The sequence below is a fragment of the Crocuta crocuta genome, unplaced genomic scaffold (assembly GCF_008692635.1).
Source record: "Crocuta crocuta isolate KB4526 unplaced genomic scaffold, BGI_CrCroc_1.0 scaffold62, whole genome shotgun sequence".
NCBI lineage: Eukaryota > Metazoa > Chordata > Mammalia > Carnivora > Hyaenidae > Crocuta > Crocuta crocuta.
The window spans coordinates 5,897,642-5,917,254 of record NW_027529173.1 but is presented as its reverse complement, the minus strand read 5'-3'; the positions used below and the strand labels follow the sequence as shown (position 1 = coordinate 5,917,254).

Below are 19,613 nucleotides of genomic sequence, written 5' to 3'. Positions count from 1 at the left end.
ATATATCTGGCTCTCACCATGTATACAGCTTTGTGCAAGGATCAGCAATAAAAGAAATGGTCAAAGAAATAGCTGTAAGAATAAATAACAATATAAAGCAGACTATGCATAGTAACACCACTGCTGTTAAGTAGTTTAGGAAGTCCAAGAACTGGAAACATGAAGACAACTCTATGAAAAGAATAGTATTAAAGTGAGCCCCAAAAGAACTTTGAAAGTAACGATGGCATATAATAAAACAGAATGCTGAGTAAAAGGTAAAAAAAAAAAAAAAAAAAAAAAAACCTACATAATTTCAAGGCATGAGCAAGATACTATTTTGGACTACAATACAGATAAGTGAAAGGTCCAATATAGACTGCAAAAGAGATGAAGTAACTGGTCGAGCTGTACAGACTTTGACTCACATGCAGCGAACATTCATTTGAAAGTATGTAGTATCAGTGCAAGAGAAAGAGACTTTAACTTAAGCAGGCAAGTACTTCTAGGCTTTGGAAACAAGAAGCCATGGATAATTTATTATGACCACAAACTCAAATGGATATATTTGGTTCAGTTTCCCTGGAAAAACAAATACCCTAGAGCCATTATTTAGCAAAAGCCATCACAACAATAGATAAACTCCTTGATGGTGTTAGAAAATAAAAGGAGAATGCATGCAAATAATGAAAATGGAATGCATCTCTAACTCATTAGGGGAAACACAATAATTAAAAGTATAAAATGGTATTTTTATTTTTTCCATGTTTTCATTCTCTTTTTTTTCTTAAATAGTTTATTTTCAAGTTGGTTTCCATATAACACCCAGTGTTCATCCCAACAAGTGCCCTTCTCCATGCCCATCACCCCCCTGCCCCTCTCCCCCTCCCCCATCAGCCCTCAGTTTGTTCTCAGCATTCAAGAGTCTCTCATGGTTTGCCTCCCCCCCTCTCCCCAACTATTTTTCCCCTTCTTCTCCCCCATGGTCCCCCGTTAAGTTCCTCCTAATACACCTATACGTGCAAAGATATGGTACCTGTCTTTCTCTGCCTGACTTATTTCACTCAGCATAACACCCTCAAGGTCCATCCATGTTGCTACGCATGGCCAGATTTCATTCTTTCTCACTGCCATGTAGTATTCCATTGTATAGATGAACCACATCTTCTTGATCCATTCATCAGTTGATGGACATTTAGGCTCCTTCTATAATTTGGCTATTGTTGAGAGTGCTGCTATGGACATTGGGGTCATGTGCCCCTATGCATCAGCACTCCTGTATCCCTTGGGTAAATTCCTAGCAGTGCTACTGCTGGGTAATATGGGAGTTCTATTGTTAATAAAATGGTATTTTTAAAACATGTATCCTGGGTCGCCTGGGTGGCTTAGTCGGTTAAGCATCTCACGGTTCATGGGTTCGAGCCCAGCATCAGGCTCTGTGCTGACAGCTCAGAGCCTGGAGCCTGTTTCGGATTCTGTGTCTCCCTCTCTGTCTGCCCCTCCCCCACTCATATTCTGTCTCTCTCTCTCAAAAATAAACTATTAAAAAATAAAAAATAAAACATGTATCCTACATTTAGAACCAAGGAAAGTCAATAAAGTGAAATGAAATCACAGTAAATAAGCTCTAAAACTATACCTCACTTTAAATTGCATTAAGATAACTGGTGAATTCATCAAAATCAACTGATGAAGGAAGGAAACTAACATACTCTCCAAACAGCATTTTTTTCCAGCTTTTTATAAAGACTCCCCTCCTAAACATATTCATCAGGTGTGTATCTGAAATCAATTTCCTGAATTTGAAGTCCTAATTTTTACAAATACATGCCAGAAGCTAAATGTTGGGTATTCTTTTGGTTTCTTTTTAACTCAGTGTAACGGTCGTCTAGAACTTGTGAACAATGACCTCATTCCTAAGTGGACAAGGATGCAGAATAGCATTGTTCCAAATTAACCATCTGGTTCCTTGAGAAAGAGTACTATTTCATTATGTCCTGTGACTCAAAAGCATACACTGATAGAAAAAATGAAGATACGTACATAAAGTACACAAAGTGGTATGTGAGGAGGATTATGCTTACCCCTCGTTAATAATCATCCTAAAACTATGACAAGCAGTTATAAATATAAACTGTTAATTTTACTAAATATAACATGAATATAATTAATACTATCCCAAGCAACTAGGTGGTCCCATAATTTTGATTTTTTTTTCTTTTTTACCTCTGGAAAACTGATCAGGAAATCTGGCCAACATCCCAAATAAACTAAAAGAATTTAATTGGATGGTCTTCGCTAGTTTCTGCAGTCTTATATACACACCAAAACCGCATACTCTAACTAAAATAATTGTGCTGTGACTGTTCAGTCAGAGGCCCCATAGTAGTGTTTACAGTGTTATTTCACTGTACTTAACTGTGCTCAGCTTCAAAAAATGAACCCATCTTTTATCTTTACGCTAAATTATTATGCCAGGTGTCAAAATAAGCATAAAATCACCCCACACTGCATGAGCCTAACAGGGCTGCAGTGGCTTAATTTGTTCTCTTTCATTTCTGCTCTTATTTCATTTGCTATTTGTGATGTTTTGTTTAACTAGTATGTCATACACCACATCTAGTTAGGTCTATAGGAAAAAGCACAGATCCATACCCTCACTGGACACAAACTTGGGGGCAGCAGGCAAAACAAACTAGGTATCTGAGACAGCCTCAACAGAACCAAAGCTTGCTAAACACCCAGGGAAACAAACATGCTTCAGTTATATCCTGCCCCTCATTGGTGGTTACAAAAAAACGATAATTAAATTATATTCTCCAGGAAACAGGAAGGAGTGCATAAGCAAATACATGAAAATCTCCTCTAGTCCCTGTTTGTTCCAAATATAAAATAAGCATTCTTTAAGAACTTCATTTCTTTTATTATGTGAGTGGAAAATGGGTTGAAAAGACCTGTGCTTTTAGGAGTGCATGTGACGTCAGAAAACATTCAATACTGTGTGTCTTCTACAGAATTTTAAGAACCAAAACCCAGCATAATCTTTTTATAGGTATAACTGGTTTATGCCATTTCCAGCCCAACTTTTCCATCAATTCATTTTGCTCTTATGACAAAGTATCAGTAAGAGGAGTAGTAACAGCAGTAGCAGCAGCAGCAGCAGCAGCAGCGGCGGCGGCATTCATCACCTTCACACAGCGCCCCTAGCGAGTGCCGGCCCGGCCTCCCAACACCTGCACTTCCACCACACACGTCGTATTTCAGCCCACTCAACAGAGCTCTTTGAATGTCTTGCACATGCTCTTCCCTCATGGATTTCTCTTTAAATAGCTAACTCCTGATTACTCGTTTTGGTTTAATTAAATGTCCTATCTGCCCTCCTTCTGCAATCTAAATAATTTTCCAGGGCTCTCTTATACTGGCATACTTTACTTAAGGCTTAGAATAGGCATCACCATTTGTAACTCAACATGTTTTTGTATTCATTTACTGTGTTATCCCCAACTGGCAGTATGTTCCAGACAACCTTGAAGGAACCATGCTTGTTTAGGTCAACTTCCTATATCCAGGGACTAAATCTTGATAGGCAGGTATTATTTGGTAAGTAAATTAGGGAATTAAACTAATGAAGACTGATCACATCTTCCTCCTTATAAATCCCTTACTACTCAACCCATATAAATCCCTTACTACTCAACCCAGTATATAGCGCAAGCTATTTTTCAACATTTATTGAGTTAGAAAGAAATGAGAGCAGTCTCTTCTGTCACTGTCTCTTGTACATCTAGAGAGCTCTATCTCCAAAGTAAGTGTGGTCCATGAAATATCTCACACTCCTTAAGAAATCAAGGAAGGAATGTAACAAGCCTAATAATAAAGCCTTGAAATTCAAGTCCGAGTGGAATGTTCATGTATATTAAAACTGGGAAGGGTGCCCCTTACTTAGTTCCGTATTGTACTTTCTGACCAACTTCCTTCATGGATATGGTGTGTGCATCATTAGAATCTAGATACTCAGTTCACACCCTAAGTTATGTTTCAAAATCTAGCACAGATAACTGTAACAAACATACACAGTCTCTTCCTTTAGTTTCAATGAGAAACATTTTTTTTTCTTTTCATGCCAACACAACAATACTCCCATTGTGTACTGAGCAGCTCCACACCCACATTGATCTGCCCAAAAGGTGCCTGGATTTCAACAGTGGTGACTTCAGCGTTTTTAGATGTTATTTTCAAAGTAATACCTCTGAGAGGTAAAACTGTCATAAAATGTGCCATTTTGTGTTTGTCTCTAAGTTATGAGCTGAAAAGTGACACAAAGTAAATTTGCCCATATGGTAGAAAAAAATTATACAACTAAGTACAGTAAAACCTTGTATTGTGAGTAACTTGTTCTGTGAGTGTTCTGTAAGATGAGCAAACATTTCTAATAAATTTAACTTGATAAACAAGTGATGTCTTACAATATGAGTATATTGTGACACCTAACGTCAAATGACCACAACTGAGCCAATGGTTCTTCTTTCTTTCTCCCTCTATCTCTCACTGACGGATTGTGGGTGACTGTATCCCATGCGTGGATGCTCGGTCTCAGGCCACAGTAGTTGGCAGAAATCAAGGTTTTTTTCAGAACGTTGGAAGGTGCCCAAACCTGGAGCTAGCATATTTTTTGTCACTTCAAACCATCTGTGAACGGTCCTCTGCTTTTCCATACAAGAGTAAGCTTAGGAAAGTTTTACTTCATTCTAGGTCATTGGATGGTTCCTTGGTAAATTAGCAAAAAAATAAAAAGATTCCATTGAGCTAATAGATAGCTGTGATTCTGTTAGCAATAGTGAAAGTCATCCTACACAATAACCTTCCTCTCTCGTTTCCCTCACAATAGCCATGAGTGTTTTCAAAAGAAACTGCATGTTAATTTGTCTATTTTTATTTATATTTTGTATTTTATTATTTTGCATTATATTACAGTGTTGTAATCATTTTTATATGAATATTTTTGAGTTGTGGAATGAATTATCTGGGTTTCCATTATTTCTTAAAGGAACATTTTGCATTGATATACAAGTTCTTTGGATTACAAGGATGCTTCCAGAACAAATTATGCTTGCACACCAAGGTTTTACTGTAATTCTTTTCCCAAGGGGACATCATCCTGACATTAGGTATAAACTCTAATAAACAACTGTTTTTTTATTTGCTTTTATTTTACTTTTTCTTAAAAGAATACTTAGTAAAGTCATAATGAATCAATTAGCACCTACACTCATCACTTATTAATCTCAGGCAGATCATTAAACCACAGTTTTCTTATTTATATTTGTAAAATGAGGGGGAAGTCATAGAATTATTTTAGAGGATTAAGATACATAGCATAATCTCTCTGACACACAGAAAACACTAATTGTTAGTGATGTTGCTGTTTGAGAGAAAACATTTTGTTAATTCTTTCTTTGGTTTAACAGTTTTTAGGGAAATTTAGAAGCCAGGACAAATTTTGCAGCTGTGAGCGACATCTCCTTCCAAGATCAGCCAAGATTCTCTAAGTTCACAGCACAAAGTTGATTTTTCAAAGTTCTGCATGAACTCCTAGTGTTAAAAAATCCAGTATATTCTCCTTGAAGGAGCGTATTACAGTTAAGAGGTGCTTGAGAAACAGTTGTTCTTCTTTCTTTCAAACGTCCATGTACTTCTTGGCTTTATTATACAAATGAAATCCTCAAAGTCAAGCCTAATTTTTAAAGTTCCAAAAGTATCATGTATATTTACAGATTCGTGAGATACCTAAAATTCCGAGGGAAATTTAAGTGCTTAAAATTACAAATACTAAGCTAGCACACATAAAGAATAAATGAGAAGAGGATTCTAGAAAGATAGTTCTTTTACTCTTTCAGTGTCTGTTGATCTCTCCATAAAAGCAGACAGTACAAGAAAGACTTCAAAACCAAAAATGTGTATCTACCACAAAACCAATATCAGTGGGAGAGACAAACTGCCAGCAATTAATTTAAGACACTGTGCAGGAAAAAGTAGGGCAGGGGGAAAAGGAGCCAAAAGAAAAAACTCGAAACCATTATCAGGTACTCTCTGGATAGCTTAGCAGGCCATTCTGGAAAGAGCAGCCAAAACTAAAAGAGGTTTTTCTAGTCTCCAAGTTGAAAACAATGGAGCCACATAAAGGTTCTCACTCTTTTGTGATTATTAGGAGCCTGGACTCAAGCTAAGAAAACACCTTCTAAGTCAAAGCATCAGGCAGAGAAGTCTTAATTGTCAGAGGTGCACCAGGTGTGACAGAGAATATCCATGTAAAGGAGAAAGGTAACAGAGATGGAAGCTCTGAAAGAGCATGGCCATCTCTCCCATCTTCTCTTGAACAAATGAGTAAGAAGCATATGCCATTAATCTATAAAGCTTACTCTGACCCACACTTTCCTCCTAAAAACAGATAAAAGCCCCTCTTACTTAAAAAGTAGCAACAAGAAAGGACTTCAAATATCATGTAAGAAATAAAAGAATAAAGAGCAAAACAATGTCCCTACAGGCAATACCCACGCATCAGAAAGGCACTGACACAACAGGTGAAAGCTGCAACCCAGCATTTAATAATAAGCTAAAACAAAATGAAAAAAAAACCCTACAAAACTCAGAACTGGAATCAATCAGAAACAAGGTGACTAGAACAAGAAATTGGGAAAATTTAAGAAAATAGTTTGTTTCATAAATGAAGGGTAAATTAGGAAGAACATAGAAGTAAATAAATGTGACAGATAATGCCTAAACAGAAATATAAAATTGAAAATATAAAAGTTTAAAATTTAAAAAATTAACCCAAAAGAAAATAACAGCTACAAAATGGGTAAACAATATGTAGCTTTCATGGAATAGTAATATCTGAAAAAAAAAAAAAAACTAAAGCAATGGAATGGAAATATAGTACAAAACAATGCCATGAAAATGTCATGAAATAAAAAGATGTGAAATTACACAATAATAGACACATTGTGCACAGAGAAAATATTAACCCAAAAGTACCAACACTGAGTAAATTCTAGTACAATTGGATTTTAAATAAAAAAAAATTAGTGGGCATCCAGGCAAATAGGCCAAAATTGTCTTTTATAAGACAATCAGATTTTAACCATACTTGATCCAAAAAATCTATGATAGAAGAAAATACAGAACCACAGTGAAGATGTCCAAGGAGCAAATTTTGAACCAACATTTTTAGTGAGCCAAAACCAACTTGTAGATTTTTAGCCACAGACTAATTTTATTCATAAGCAAGAACTTGGAATACTGTGCTGAGGAACTCTCCCTCATAAATCTACTAAAGCATCAGTTTCAGAAACCAAAATATCTGCGAAATATCTGTTTAAGTCTTTTTAAATAAGACCAATTATAAATAGAACTAAGAACTAAATAATAAATAGAAGTATAAATAGAACTAAGTATAAATAATGGTTTTGAGGAAGAAAATATAGTATGTAATCACATGTTAATGGGAGAGGACATAAAAAAGGTTTGAGGTAATTTCACCGGTCTTAAGCGATAGTTAGTTAAAAGACACTACTAATTCAGACTAGGTAGGAGGAAGATGGCACTAGTTAATTTCAATGTTGCTCAGAAGAAAGGTCCATTAGACAACAGCCAAAAGAATTAAACATTAGTAAAAGACAAAGGTATTTCCTAAGAATTTTAATAGAAAGGTAGTCACCAAAGAGGGACAAGAGGAAAAACTTTATAAATGCAAAACAGCACTTATTATACAGATACTGAAACAGTATAAGGAATAAACCATAAAGCTTCAAAAAACTGGTTACTTATAGAAAAGGAAGGCTACAGGCACAGAAAGCAGAGACAAAAGTTGGACTTCTCTGAGTATAATTTGCTTTGTAGATTGTACTTTGATACAATAGAATTTCATGCAAAATTATAAAACACATTTCTTTTGAAAAATCACTGTCTAAAAATAAGATAGGTCAAATGATTTTGTGTATCCAGATAGTACAATAACCAATTACAATTTCAAATGACTCGAGAAAAATTGATTGTCCATCCTAAATAGGATAGAGCCTAAAGACAGTGGAGGAGAAAATACTTTACTTTCCATTCTAATTTCAATTGGAAATATCATTAAGAATCCAAGATGTGGGGCGCCTGGGTGGCTTAGTCAGTTGAGCGCCTGACTTTGGCTCAGGTCGTGATCTCACAGTTTGTGGGTTCAAGCCCCATGGCAGGCTCTATGCTGACAGCTCAGAGCCTGGAGCCTGCTTCAGATTCTGTGTCTCCATCTCTCTCTGCCCATCCTCTACTCATGCTCTGTCTCTCTCTCAAGAATAAATATTTAAAAAATGTTTTTCTTAATGAAAAAAAAAATTAAAAGAATTCAAGATCTGTTTTGTTTTTAATAAATGAAGGAAACTGTGTTTTCTATCTCTGTTAACAAAATAAAAACTGGAAACAGTGACCAGGCCAGCAATAGCCAGCTAGAGAATTACAGTTTTAGTCAGGAAATATACAGATGAATCTAGAATATCTTATCACACCAGAAGGCAGGAAAGTTATCAAAGACTATTAGACTAATGCAAAAAGGATCCAAGCCAACTTGAAAATGCTTCCAATGGCCACAACTAAGCATTAGTAAAAACATAACTTATGGATTAAATCCTAGTACCTGTATTTTAAAATCATGACTGTATCTGTAATCTTTAGGGAAAAAAAACAAAAAACAAAACCCACTGATACTCTCCAGAGCAAAAGCCACAATTTCCATCTTTCCAGCATTGCACTTTTTATCACTTTGCAACCTTCATGTAATAATGGTTCTAGACACTGGTGTGTACCTATACCACAGAAATACATAGGAGTAGACTTATGCACTTCTCGGGAGAAGTGCACATCACCACCTATGAAAACAATTATCTATTTCTGCCAAAAAAAAAAAAAAAAAAAAAAAAAAAAAAAAACCCTTTTTTCCAAATGTGAACAAACCTCTAGATCTTATTACCAATTTCTAGGATATACAGAGGAAAGACAGACTTGTTAATTGACACCACAGGGTCACAATCAGTAAAACCCACACTATGGGCATTTCTGAAGGACAATTTACTCCATTTTCAAAAATAAATATGGAGATAAAAGCTGTAGATTAAAAAAAATTAAGAGACACACTAACTAGTGGTTATTTGTGGACATTCTTGAAAGAGAATGAAAGGAACATTGAAAGATACAATGATTCAAATAAATGGGAAACAGAAGAATAAAATACATGACAGAATTTGAGAAAGTTAACAACTGCTGGACACTTGAACATATTTTGGCACAATTATGCATAGGAGCATGGTTATTGTATTGTGGTTATAGTTTGAAATAACTATTTTTGTACAGATACATACTGAGATATTTATAGATGAAATGACAGGATAGCTGAGATCTTCTTTAAAATAATCTGGGGAAAATAAATGAGTAGAAAGAAAACAATACTGGCCATCAGTTGGCCACTGTTGAAGCCAGGTAACAGGTCCATGAGAATTCTTAATAGTATCGTCTCTTTTTAGTATGTGATTGAAATTTTCCATCATCAAAAGTGACACAGCAAGGGAACAGTAAGAGAAAAGAAAAAATATATAGAAAAGACTGGTAGAAGCTCAGGGACTATGTCTGAAGCTGTGAACAATATATTAAGTCTATTATGTCTTTCTTTTGAAGGCTCATTTCTTCTAAGATTAAGTTAATATTTAGTATGTTTTATCATATTATACAATAGGTTACCTCGGTTTACACTATGGACTAATCACCATAAAAATCTAAACAAATTATCCATTTAGTCGTTTCTCTGTTAGAGTTTGAAAATTTGTTAGACTGGTTTATATTGGATAGAACTGCATTTAATTCAGGAGATTACAGTCATTCCTGCTCAGAGTACATCCTGAGGCTTTTGGTTTGGGCTAGTTAGCTCCTTTTGTCTGTCGTTGATTTGAAAACTATTCAGGGGTTTCTGATCAAGTTTGGTGTTAGTCATATATAATATCTGATACACTCAAGTACTAATGACTAGTTTCCATATAAAATAGATTATGCCTCCAATTATTTAACCAAGGAATTATAGTTTGGCTGGATAATGAGTTCAATGAGGAAATTTTAGGTAAAATAAGGCAAATTTCTAACAGGGAAGACTCAGACTTATATCCAGTACTGCTTCATATACCACAAGAAGCTACAATGGACAGGTTAGCGTTAGTGGTTATTTTTTTCTCAACTTTGTGATGAATTTATGTGTGTAGCAAGCAACTTCTAAGAGAGCTCAGTCAGTTGAGCAACTGACTCTTGATTTTGGATCAAGTCATGACCTCAATCATGAGATCAAGCCTCATGACAGGCTCCACAATGACAGCAAAAAGCCTGCTTGGGATACTTTCTCTCCTTCTCTATGTGCCTGTACTGCATTCAAGCATGTATCTGCATGCACATGCTCTCTCTCTCAAAATAAATAAACATCTTAAAAAAAATAAGAGAAGCCCATCAGCAATCACCCTACCTCTCTCTCAGTATTCACCATCTTGTATAAGCCTCTCCTAGTGAGTGTGGGTTGTATATATTGACTTGCTTCAAAAGAAGAGGATAGGACAGAAGTGATGAGATATTCTTGTAAGATCTAGTTACAAAACTGTGCCTTCAATCCTAATGTCATGTTGTGAGGCAACTCTGCAGAGAAGTGCACATGGCAAGGGATTAAATCCTGCCAGCACCTACTTGAGTAAGCTTGGGAGCAGATCCATTTCCACATGGATGACTCAGGTGAGACTACAGCCTCAGCCAACAGAAAACAGCTTGAATACAATCAAATTAAAGACCCTGAAGCAAAGCCAACTGGCGGTACTGTGCCTAGACTTATGTCTCACAGAAACTGAGATAATGAATGCTCATTATTTTAAGTTACTAAATCAGGGTAATCAGTTATGCAGAAAGCACAATACAATACGTAATACAATATTCAACTTAGTGATAACAAGTCATGACCATTTATCCATTTGTTTATTTAATATTCAATAAATCTCTTCTTAGAATCAAGCCTGCACTAAGCTCTGTGAAGACTTCAGATCAGTTCAGATAGCAACCTGTAGAACATAACAAAAGAGTGTAAACCAGACTGTAAGAAAATGGTATTCAGGACAAGCTCCCTGGGGAAACACCATTGTGGACAAAGAGTCTAGAGGTAGGAAAGTGCTTTCAGATTTGAGAAACTCAAAGAAATAGTGTTGGCCTGACTAGTGCGTAAAATGGAGAAGCAAGAGTATCATTTTAAGAGGGCAGACTTTGGTATCACATAAATCCAAGTTTATCTGTATGTCTCTGCTTTGCCACTTCATGGCAAGGTTAACAAGGATAATTTAGGCATGCCCCTGTGCCTCGATTCTCTCATCTGGGGAATAAAAATAATAGTACCTATTTCCAAAGGTTATTAACAGCATATGCTATTAAAAGCATATTAACATAACATAGGTGCTGAAAACTGTGTATTATTGTTGTTGTGTCTGTCGTCTTTAATAGCATCATTAGTAATGTGAGACATCTTGTAAGATGTGGCAAGGAATTTTTACATTAATTTAGGAGCAATGGAAAGCCAAGCAACAGATATGAGTGGAGAATAACATGGTAAGGCTCAGGAGTTCTAAAGATCAATCTAACAGCCATATAAGGTGTGAGAGAGACAAGACTGGAGGCAGGAGAGCACTTAGTAGACCGTGTGATAATCCAGACAAGAGTTGGGGTACATAGGTTAGTGGCAGGGCTGATGAAGAAGGCACAGTTGAAAGATATTCAGCTAAAATATAAGTGTTTCAGAGTTTTATTTGCTTCATGGATAAGACAGAGGATGGGTGAAAGATTATACCAGGTTTAGGAAACTAGGCAAAACATACACAGGTCAGATGAAGGAAAATTGCTTGGAACAAGAATTTGTGAAATATGAAATATTACTGATATTTAAACTTGAGGTTCTGAGGGACTTTTAACTGAATTTCTAGATCAAAAACACAGGATAGTGAATATTTAAACACAGGGCTAGAGACTGATTTTGTCTATAGCAAGTAGAGGATATCTGAAGCCATCAGCATAGTTTTCCAGAGAAAACCACTCACCTATGTACAGAAACCAGAAGTTATAAACAGAATCCTATAAACAAAATTAAGAGGAAGCCACAAACAAACAAACAAAAAAAAGAGGTTCAGAAAAACAAGATGTTACAAAATGGGATCAGATTCCTTCTAGAAGAAAGTATTAGACAAGAGAGTCAAGTGCTGCAGTAAATCAAGGTAAGGACTGATAATGTCTCGTGGATTGCTCAAAGGGTTACTGAGGATGTCACTGAGAGCAGTTCCTCCAGAAGGTGGGAGTGGAAATCAGGCTACAATAGATGAAGGAATAAAAAGTTTAATTACTTTAAATAAGGACGGCTTCAGGTAACCGAGGATTTTTGTTTTGTTTTGTATGGTTTCAATTAATGGAAGGAACTTGAATATGGTGGAATGTTGATGGCAGTGGGGAGAATGGAGGGAGGGGAGCCATAGCTCAGAAGAAGATACAGTCTTATTAAGAGCATGGCTACAGAAGTAAGACTCTTTAGAAGTTTGGTGCCAAAATGATAGTGATGCTCCCATGTGTGAGTACAAAATTACACTCTGAAGTTGGAGTCAAAACCATGCCTAAGAATAGGGATAAATACAGTGGGATTAAACCAACATTTCTCAACTCAAGGGGGATTGTGCCCCCATCCAGGCAACATTTACTAATAACTGGAGATATTTTGGTTGCTAAAACCATGCACTGGGAATGATATTAATATCTGGAGATAACTAGGGACATCTGATGGTATAGGCCAAGGATGCTTCTAAATAGTGTGCAATTCACCAGACAGGCTCTAACAAAGAATTATCCAGCTCAAAACACCAACAGTGCTGAGGTGAAAAAACCCTGGGTTAGGCATTTGAGGAAGTGCTGGAGGTTTAAAATATTCACTGAGGAGAATGGGAGCTCACTATGCAATCATGGTATGCTTGCTCTAAAACATTCTGTGTCCAATGGAGATAGAGACCAGTTTAATTTTTTTTTGTGTGTTTATTTATTTTTGAGTGAGAGAGAGACAGAGTGCAAGTGGGAGAGGAGCAGAGAGAGAGGGAGACACCAAATCTGAAGCAGGCTCCGGGCTCTGATCTGTCAGCAGAACCTGACATAGGGCTCAAACTCACAGACGGCGAAATCATGACCTGAGCCAAAGTCAGACGCTTAACGGACTGAGCCACCCAGGTGCCCCGAGACCAGTATTTTTTTTAATGGCAACCATCTGCACACTGTATAATTTCCTGCAGCAGTACTGTTTGAGTTAAGGCTTAGCAAAGTGAAAAGTTAGACTAATACATGGATAGAGCTTTAACCAAGAGGGTGAATTTGAAGGATCAGGGAATTGAGGATCTCACTGTAAGATCCATTAATCACTGAAGTGATAGAACATGGTATCTAAACTAGGCAAGGAAGGGTATAAAATAAAATGTAGCCAAAAGAAAGGGTGAAGATAGGGGACCTAGAGCTCCCTATAAAATTCAAAAAATGTGCAGGAGTAATTTAGTAAAAATTCTGGAATGACAAAATGTGTGGTCAGAGGTTAAGGAATAGCGTTGGTACTTAATTTTCCAGCACAGTGAAGATGATGAGAATATCCAGACCAGGCCCAATAGGTAGGTAGATGAAAGTCACTGGAAATGAGAAGGGTAAGGACTTGAGAGGCCAGAGTGATGAATCAATCACACAAGACCAGTAATGGACCAGATGTCTATCTCTACATCTCATGTTGTTTTATTATTAAACATGAATAGAAAAAGAAGCAACAAAAAGTGAATACTGTAGTAACTGTAATCAGAGGGACTCCTTGCAGGGTCTAACACTAGAAAGACTGATAAAGGAATTAGTGATGCAGAATTTAACAGCTAGGTACTCAACAAGAGTATAAAAAGCCAACTTTGTAAACTTAGAGTTGAGTAATGGCTAGAGTTGCAGTAATATTCTCTCAAGGTACCACTTCAGTGGCTTCTGCACTGATTGAATAAAGAATAAATGAGATTACCGAAGAGTAACAGACTATTTTTGAGGCAAAAGGGTGCTTCAGTGGGTTAGACAGTGGAAAGTTATCTATAGTTAAATATTCTGTAAAACTCAGCAGTGAAATTGGGAATGGAATTTACCAATTTTTTTTTTTTTTGAGAGAGAGAGAGAGAGAGCACACTCAAGCTGGGGAAGGGCAAAGGGAGAGGGAGAGAGACAGTCTCAAGCAGACTCCAAGCCCAGTGCAGAGGCGAATTAGAGGCTCCATCCCATGCCCTGGAGATCATGACCAGAACCAAAATCAAGAGTCAGACTCAACCAAATAAGCCACCCAGGCTCCCCTTACCTATTAGATTCTTAATAGGTAAACTTGAGACAGAAAGCAGAGAGTAAGGTGCTAAAATTTTCAAGGATAGGGAAAGAATGCCCAGTCAATGGATAGAAGCAGTATGAAGACTGGATTACAGTATAACCTTTCCACCGAAGACATGGCAGAAATGGTGGTCATTTTTTTTCAGCTCTGGGCTGTTGCTGTAAATGCCACTGATAGAATTTGCCACTGATTGCCATTAATACCTGGGGGGGCTTGTTAAAAATCTGGATTCCAGAACTAATCCCAGACTATGCCTCACTAAGTTTTTTACATATTCCAGGGATCTATGTTCTTAACAGTTTGTATACCTTATTCAGGACTGAAGTTTGGAAAACCAGTAGTATTTACTACTTAATATACATCTATCTCATCACTGAAAGTTTAATTACTACAGTTCATTTTCACAGAAAACTTATTACAAGCCAAATGCTTTTCTAAGTACTTTAAATTTATTTAAATTTATACTTTAAATTCAAAATTTTAAGTTATTTTATTCAACCCTCTTAATAACTTCACAAAGTAGATGTTATGGACATTTTCAATTTAAGAAAATTAGGTGATAAAGCTACCATCCGAGCACAGATAGTCCTAACAGAGCCCATTCCCCTTCTAACTATGCTATTGTCATAAAATTAGCTAACTAAAATCAACTTTTTCCTTCAGCTTTTAAGTAGAATTTGATCATGTATATTGTTACCAAGTCATCATATGTTCATCCTAAGCCTTGATTGGTGGTATACATTTTCATAAGAAAAGGGAAGTTACTTACAATTAAATAGAATCATTCTGTCAAAACATTTCAAGGCAAAAATTTGTCAGAGAAATAAATAATTGAAGTCATTAGTGGTAAAACTTACAAATAATTTCTATGGACCATACACTTAATTACTACTTCATTTCCTTAGCCCAATTAGGTATGAATTTAATTAGGAAGTTCATCAGCTCAAAAAAGGGGAATAAAGGGAACTCAACTCTTTGAGATCATGAATCTCAATGTTTGAATACTTACATTTAGTTCATTTTTTAGTATTTCTTCAAGATGATGACCTACATGATTCCCATCTTCTTTTGTGTCCATAACTACGCAAATGTGTCGTGAAACTCTTTCTGAGATAAAAAAGAAAAAAATAATAAGTTTCTAACAGAAAAGGGAACAAAGCCCTAGTATGCTAAAACCTGGGTTTACCTACTGTTTGTAACTGTCAAACTACAAAGCTTTTACCTTCAGGCCAGTGAAGTCACTTGGAATTCCCACTGATAAGTCCTCTACTCTTTCCCACCCAAGTCAGTAAACGTATGGATTCAGTGCTGTGTAAGTGGCTAGCCAGGACATTGTATAAGCAACAGAAATAAGAAATCATAAGATTTATCTAAAAAGTACTAACCAAAGGTGACAGCCTCTGCCTCACAGTTCATTCCTTTTCTGTCTATAGTCTCCTAGAATCTGATAAAATCCCATCTGTCAGGCAGATACCCCACTTCAGGCTAGAAAGTACCTCCTGTGTGCAGCTCACTGTGCCACCTAGTGTTCTGGGTGAGTATAGCAGGGTCCTTGGCATCCTTAATTCAGTCAATTCAATATAATTAAGTTCTTGCCTGTTTAACTGTTACCACAAGTGAAAATAGCCCAACTAATTTTCTTCAACTTTGTTAGGTGTCTTCGACATGACCCAATTTAAAAGCACAACTCACCTGACATAATAACGTTCACCTTTATAAACCTTGGATGCACTCTCTCAAAAGACATACAGTCCTACTGTACAAAAGTTAAATCTAAAATACTAAGAAATAGCTATATTGTTGCCAATTAAGACATTGCATTGTATTATTTTAAAAGCTTTAAAAATGGCTTTATTTTAAATAAGAATCCTAAATCAAGTTAGTTTAACATTTAAACCAGCTGCTCTTACATGAGCAACTCCATATAACATGGTGTGTGTGTGTGTATATATATAAACATCAATCTAGTAATCATCATTTTTCCAAGCAAACCTGGGGACAACAGACCATTTTAAATATTAAGAATAGCATTAATTAATAGTACTCCTTTTACTAACTACCTCCCATCTATCAAGAATATCGTATGGTGCCAGAGCTCTATGTTCTATTATTACCAATCTTCATGACAGCCTTACAAAAAATATTATTCTGAATCTATATAACAGATTCCAGAAACCTGACTTCACAGAAGTGAACTTTTTTATGATCACTGTTGCTGAGGCTTTATCAACTTATTAATATTTTTTTAAAAAGTTTTATTGGTTCTCTTCTATGTTTATTTTCTAGTTCTTGAATTCTACTATCCAATATTTTCTTCCTTCTACTATCTTTGGATTTAGTCTGCTGACTTCTTTCTTGAAAAAGATATTTAAGTACTTGACTTTCAGCATTTCCTTTATTCTAATACTTAGATATGAAGCTCTAAATTTTCCTTCCATGGTCTTCCCTGTATTTCAAACACTGTGATATTTTCATTCAATATAAATAATTTCATTTTCACTTTAAAAATTTCATGCACTTATTCTCACTGTATTTTATGATTTCCATTGTAATTTCTCGTACATTTCTCATGAATTACACAGATTCTTTTTATTGTTTTGCTTTTGTTGTACAACAAATTACCATAAATTTAGCAAACACCACTAGCTAGTTCCCAATTCTGTAGGCCACGCAACAAAGAGAAAACACGTACAGAAATGATAAAACAAAGCGGGGGGCATACTGTCAACAATGGGTGAATTGCTATATCTAGGTAAAAGAATGAGAGTTATATGTCCTATTCGTACATCTTTTGTTTGAAATAAAAAATATTCTAACCCAAAAAACAAATAAGGTGCAATAAAAAAATACATGAATATGTGTATGTGACATATGTATGTATATAGTAGGAGACCTTAAAATTCACCTTTAAAATATTTTTTAACTATTGGATGTGATGAATATATTAACCTTATTGTGGTAATCATTTCACAACATGTACATATATCAAATCATTACATTGAACACCTGAATCTTGCATGATGTCATACACCATTTATAACTCAATAAAACTAGATTTAAAAAAACAAATTCACCTCTATTCACTGAAGATCGACTGAAAAAAACACAATACCTAGACTCAAGGCAATGTAATAACAAATATGATGAATCTTTTATCATGTCGATTTCTAGATTGTCTGTTGACACCTTGTAATTCCCACTGATTTATACTCCAGAGTAGTCCGTGCCGCACTGACCATTTTCTTTAGAGTGTCCATTGTCCATCCCAGTATGTCCTTTCCCTAGTCTTATTAAATCCTCTACCTGTTCAGTGGCATTCACAGTGTAGACCAGGTTAAATCTTCATCAGTTCCCCCAGTTCAATGGTTCTCAACTCTGGTTGCACAGAAGAATCAATTCTGAATAGTTCTGTTTTGCTTTTATATTTTTCAAATATACTCTTGAAATGCACCCAATAAGATTCTTGCCTGTATTTTTTTGAAGCTCCAAAAGTGATTCAGATGTTTAGTCACATTGAAAAGCTTTGCTTATCCACTGCCCTGATTTTCTCTAATATGGGATTTATACAAGTTTTCACTCAGAAAAAAAAAATGAACTGCCTATGATAGCTGATTAATCTCCCCAAATCGGTGTAAACTTTTTGAATACAATCCTTTTGGGGTAATTCTGCAGTTTTCTCTCATCTACTCCGTATTGTAGCAATGGGAGCGTGGTAAGAAGTGTTATTATTCAATTCCCTTTGAGACTGCTAGTGTCAAACTATTTAAAAAACCCAAATCCAACCACCTACTCCGATCTGCATGACTTACTAGTGTTTACAATTTAGCCATCCCTCACCCAATATTATGAAGGCAATATAAGAAAAAACATGCAATGTTCGTCAATTATAAATATAAGGCACTTCTTGGGCATTTAATAATGTTTGTTAAATTACTGATCAACATGCAATTTTTAAAATGCTACAGGAATCCAATTCAAAATCTGAATTCTATAAATGGTATATTCATACTTAACAATTTTCTGCATGTATGAAATATGCAGAAACTAAAAATCAGTTTCTATATAGAAAAGCCAGGCTTTCTACACAGAATTTATAAATATAAAAGAAATGAAGGAAACATGGAATACAAGACCCAACATTACAACATTTTAATGAGGATTAAATGAGTTAATACACCTCAAGTTACAGAAAGTGTCTGCTACAAGATTATCCCCAATAATTGTTCACATAATTGTCATTGCTATGGTTACATGGATTCAACAAAAACATAAACTACAATTATTTTTGTCTACTCAAGATATGACCCACCTGTAACTGCAAATGGTCCCTGGTCTCTGTGGTCTTAATTGTTTCAGTTTGGTTGAAAAAAATCTATTTCAACTTTCTCCCACTAATGTTTTCAAATTTTAAAGTTGCACCCATAAAAGCAGTAATTATATGTAATAATAAAATCCACATCTTGAGTAACAGTCCTATTTTTCATCCCTGCACTTTTTTAAAGTATTTTTTCTTTTGACAGAGACAGTGCAAGTGGGGGAGGGGCAGAGAGAAGTGAGGGAGGCAAAGAATCCCAAGCAGATTCCACATTGTCAGCACAGAGCCTGACAGGGCGCTCAAACTCATGCAAGTGTAAGATCGTGACCTGGGCAGAAACCAAAAGTCCAATGCTTAACATTCTGAGCTACACAGTGCCCCTCCCTGAACTTCTTTAAAATTAAAATGGATGAATTCTGATCATTCATATCTAGGTTTATTCATGAGATCTAGGCTGAAGTGATTTCTATGATAATCCCACAAACACACACTGACTATCTTAACTGGGAATATTAATGTATGTAAGATCTTCACCAACGAAAGACAACGTTTGCACTGGTGCCACACAGCTGGAATCCGAAAATGGTCAAGAATGTAGCTATAGAAACAGGGCTCAAATAAATTGAACCTCCTCAATTCAAGTTACTTCAGTATCCCCAACTCAGAGAGAAAAAAAAAAATCTAACATTTAAAATTCATTTTTTTCGTGAAGCACAAAATTCTTTCCAAGCATAATATAATTAATACTTACTATTTCTGAAAGCAAAGAATTTAACAACTTCCCTGAGGTTAATAATGAAATCAACAAAAACAGGAGCCTTTAGAATTGTTATTCTAATTGTTGTT

General features: G+C 35.7%; 1 protein-coding gene across 1 annotated transcript in view; it reads right to left on the bottom strand.

Moving 5' to 3' along the window:
- The window catches only part of CRPPA (CDP-L-ribitol pyrophosphorylase A), a 195,603-nt gene that overhangs the window by 61,574 nt on the left and 114,416 nt on the right, over positions 1–19,613 (bottom strand). Inside the window, exon 6 of the mRNA XM_077757629.1 lies at positions 15,462–15,559. Within this exon, the coding sequence (XP_077613755.1) occupies positions 15,462–15,559 (98 nt within the window). The remainder of the gene's footprint in view (positions 1–15,461; positions 15,560–19,613) is intronic.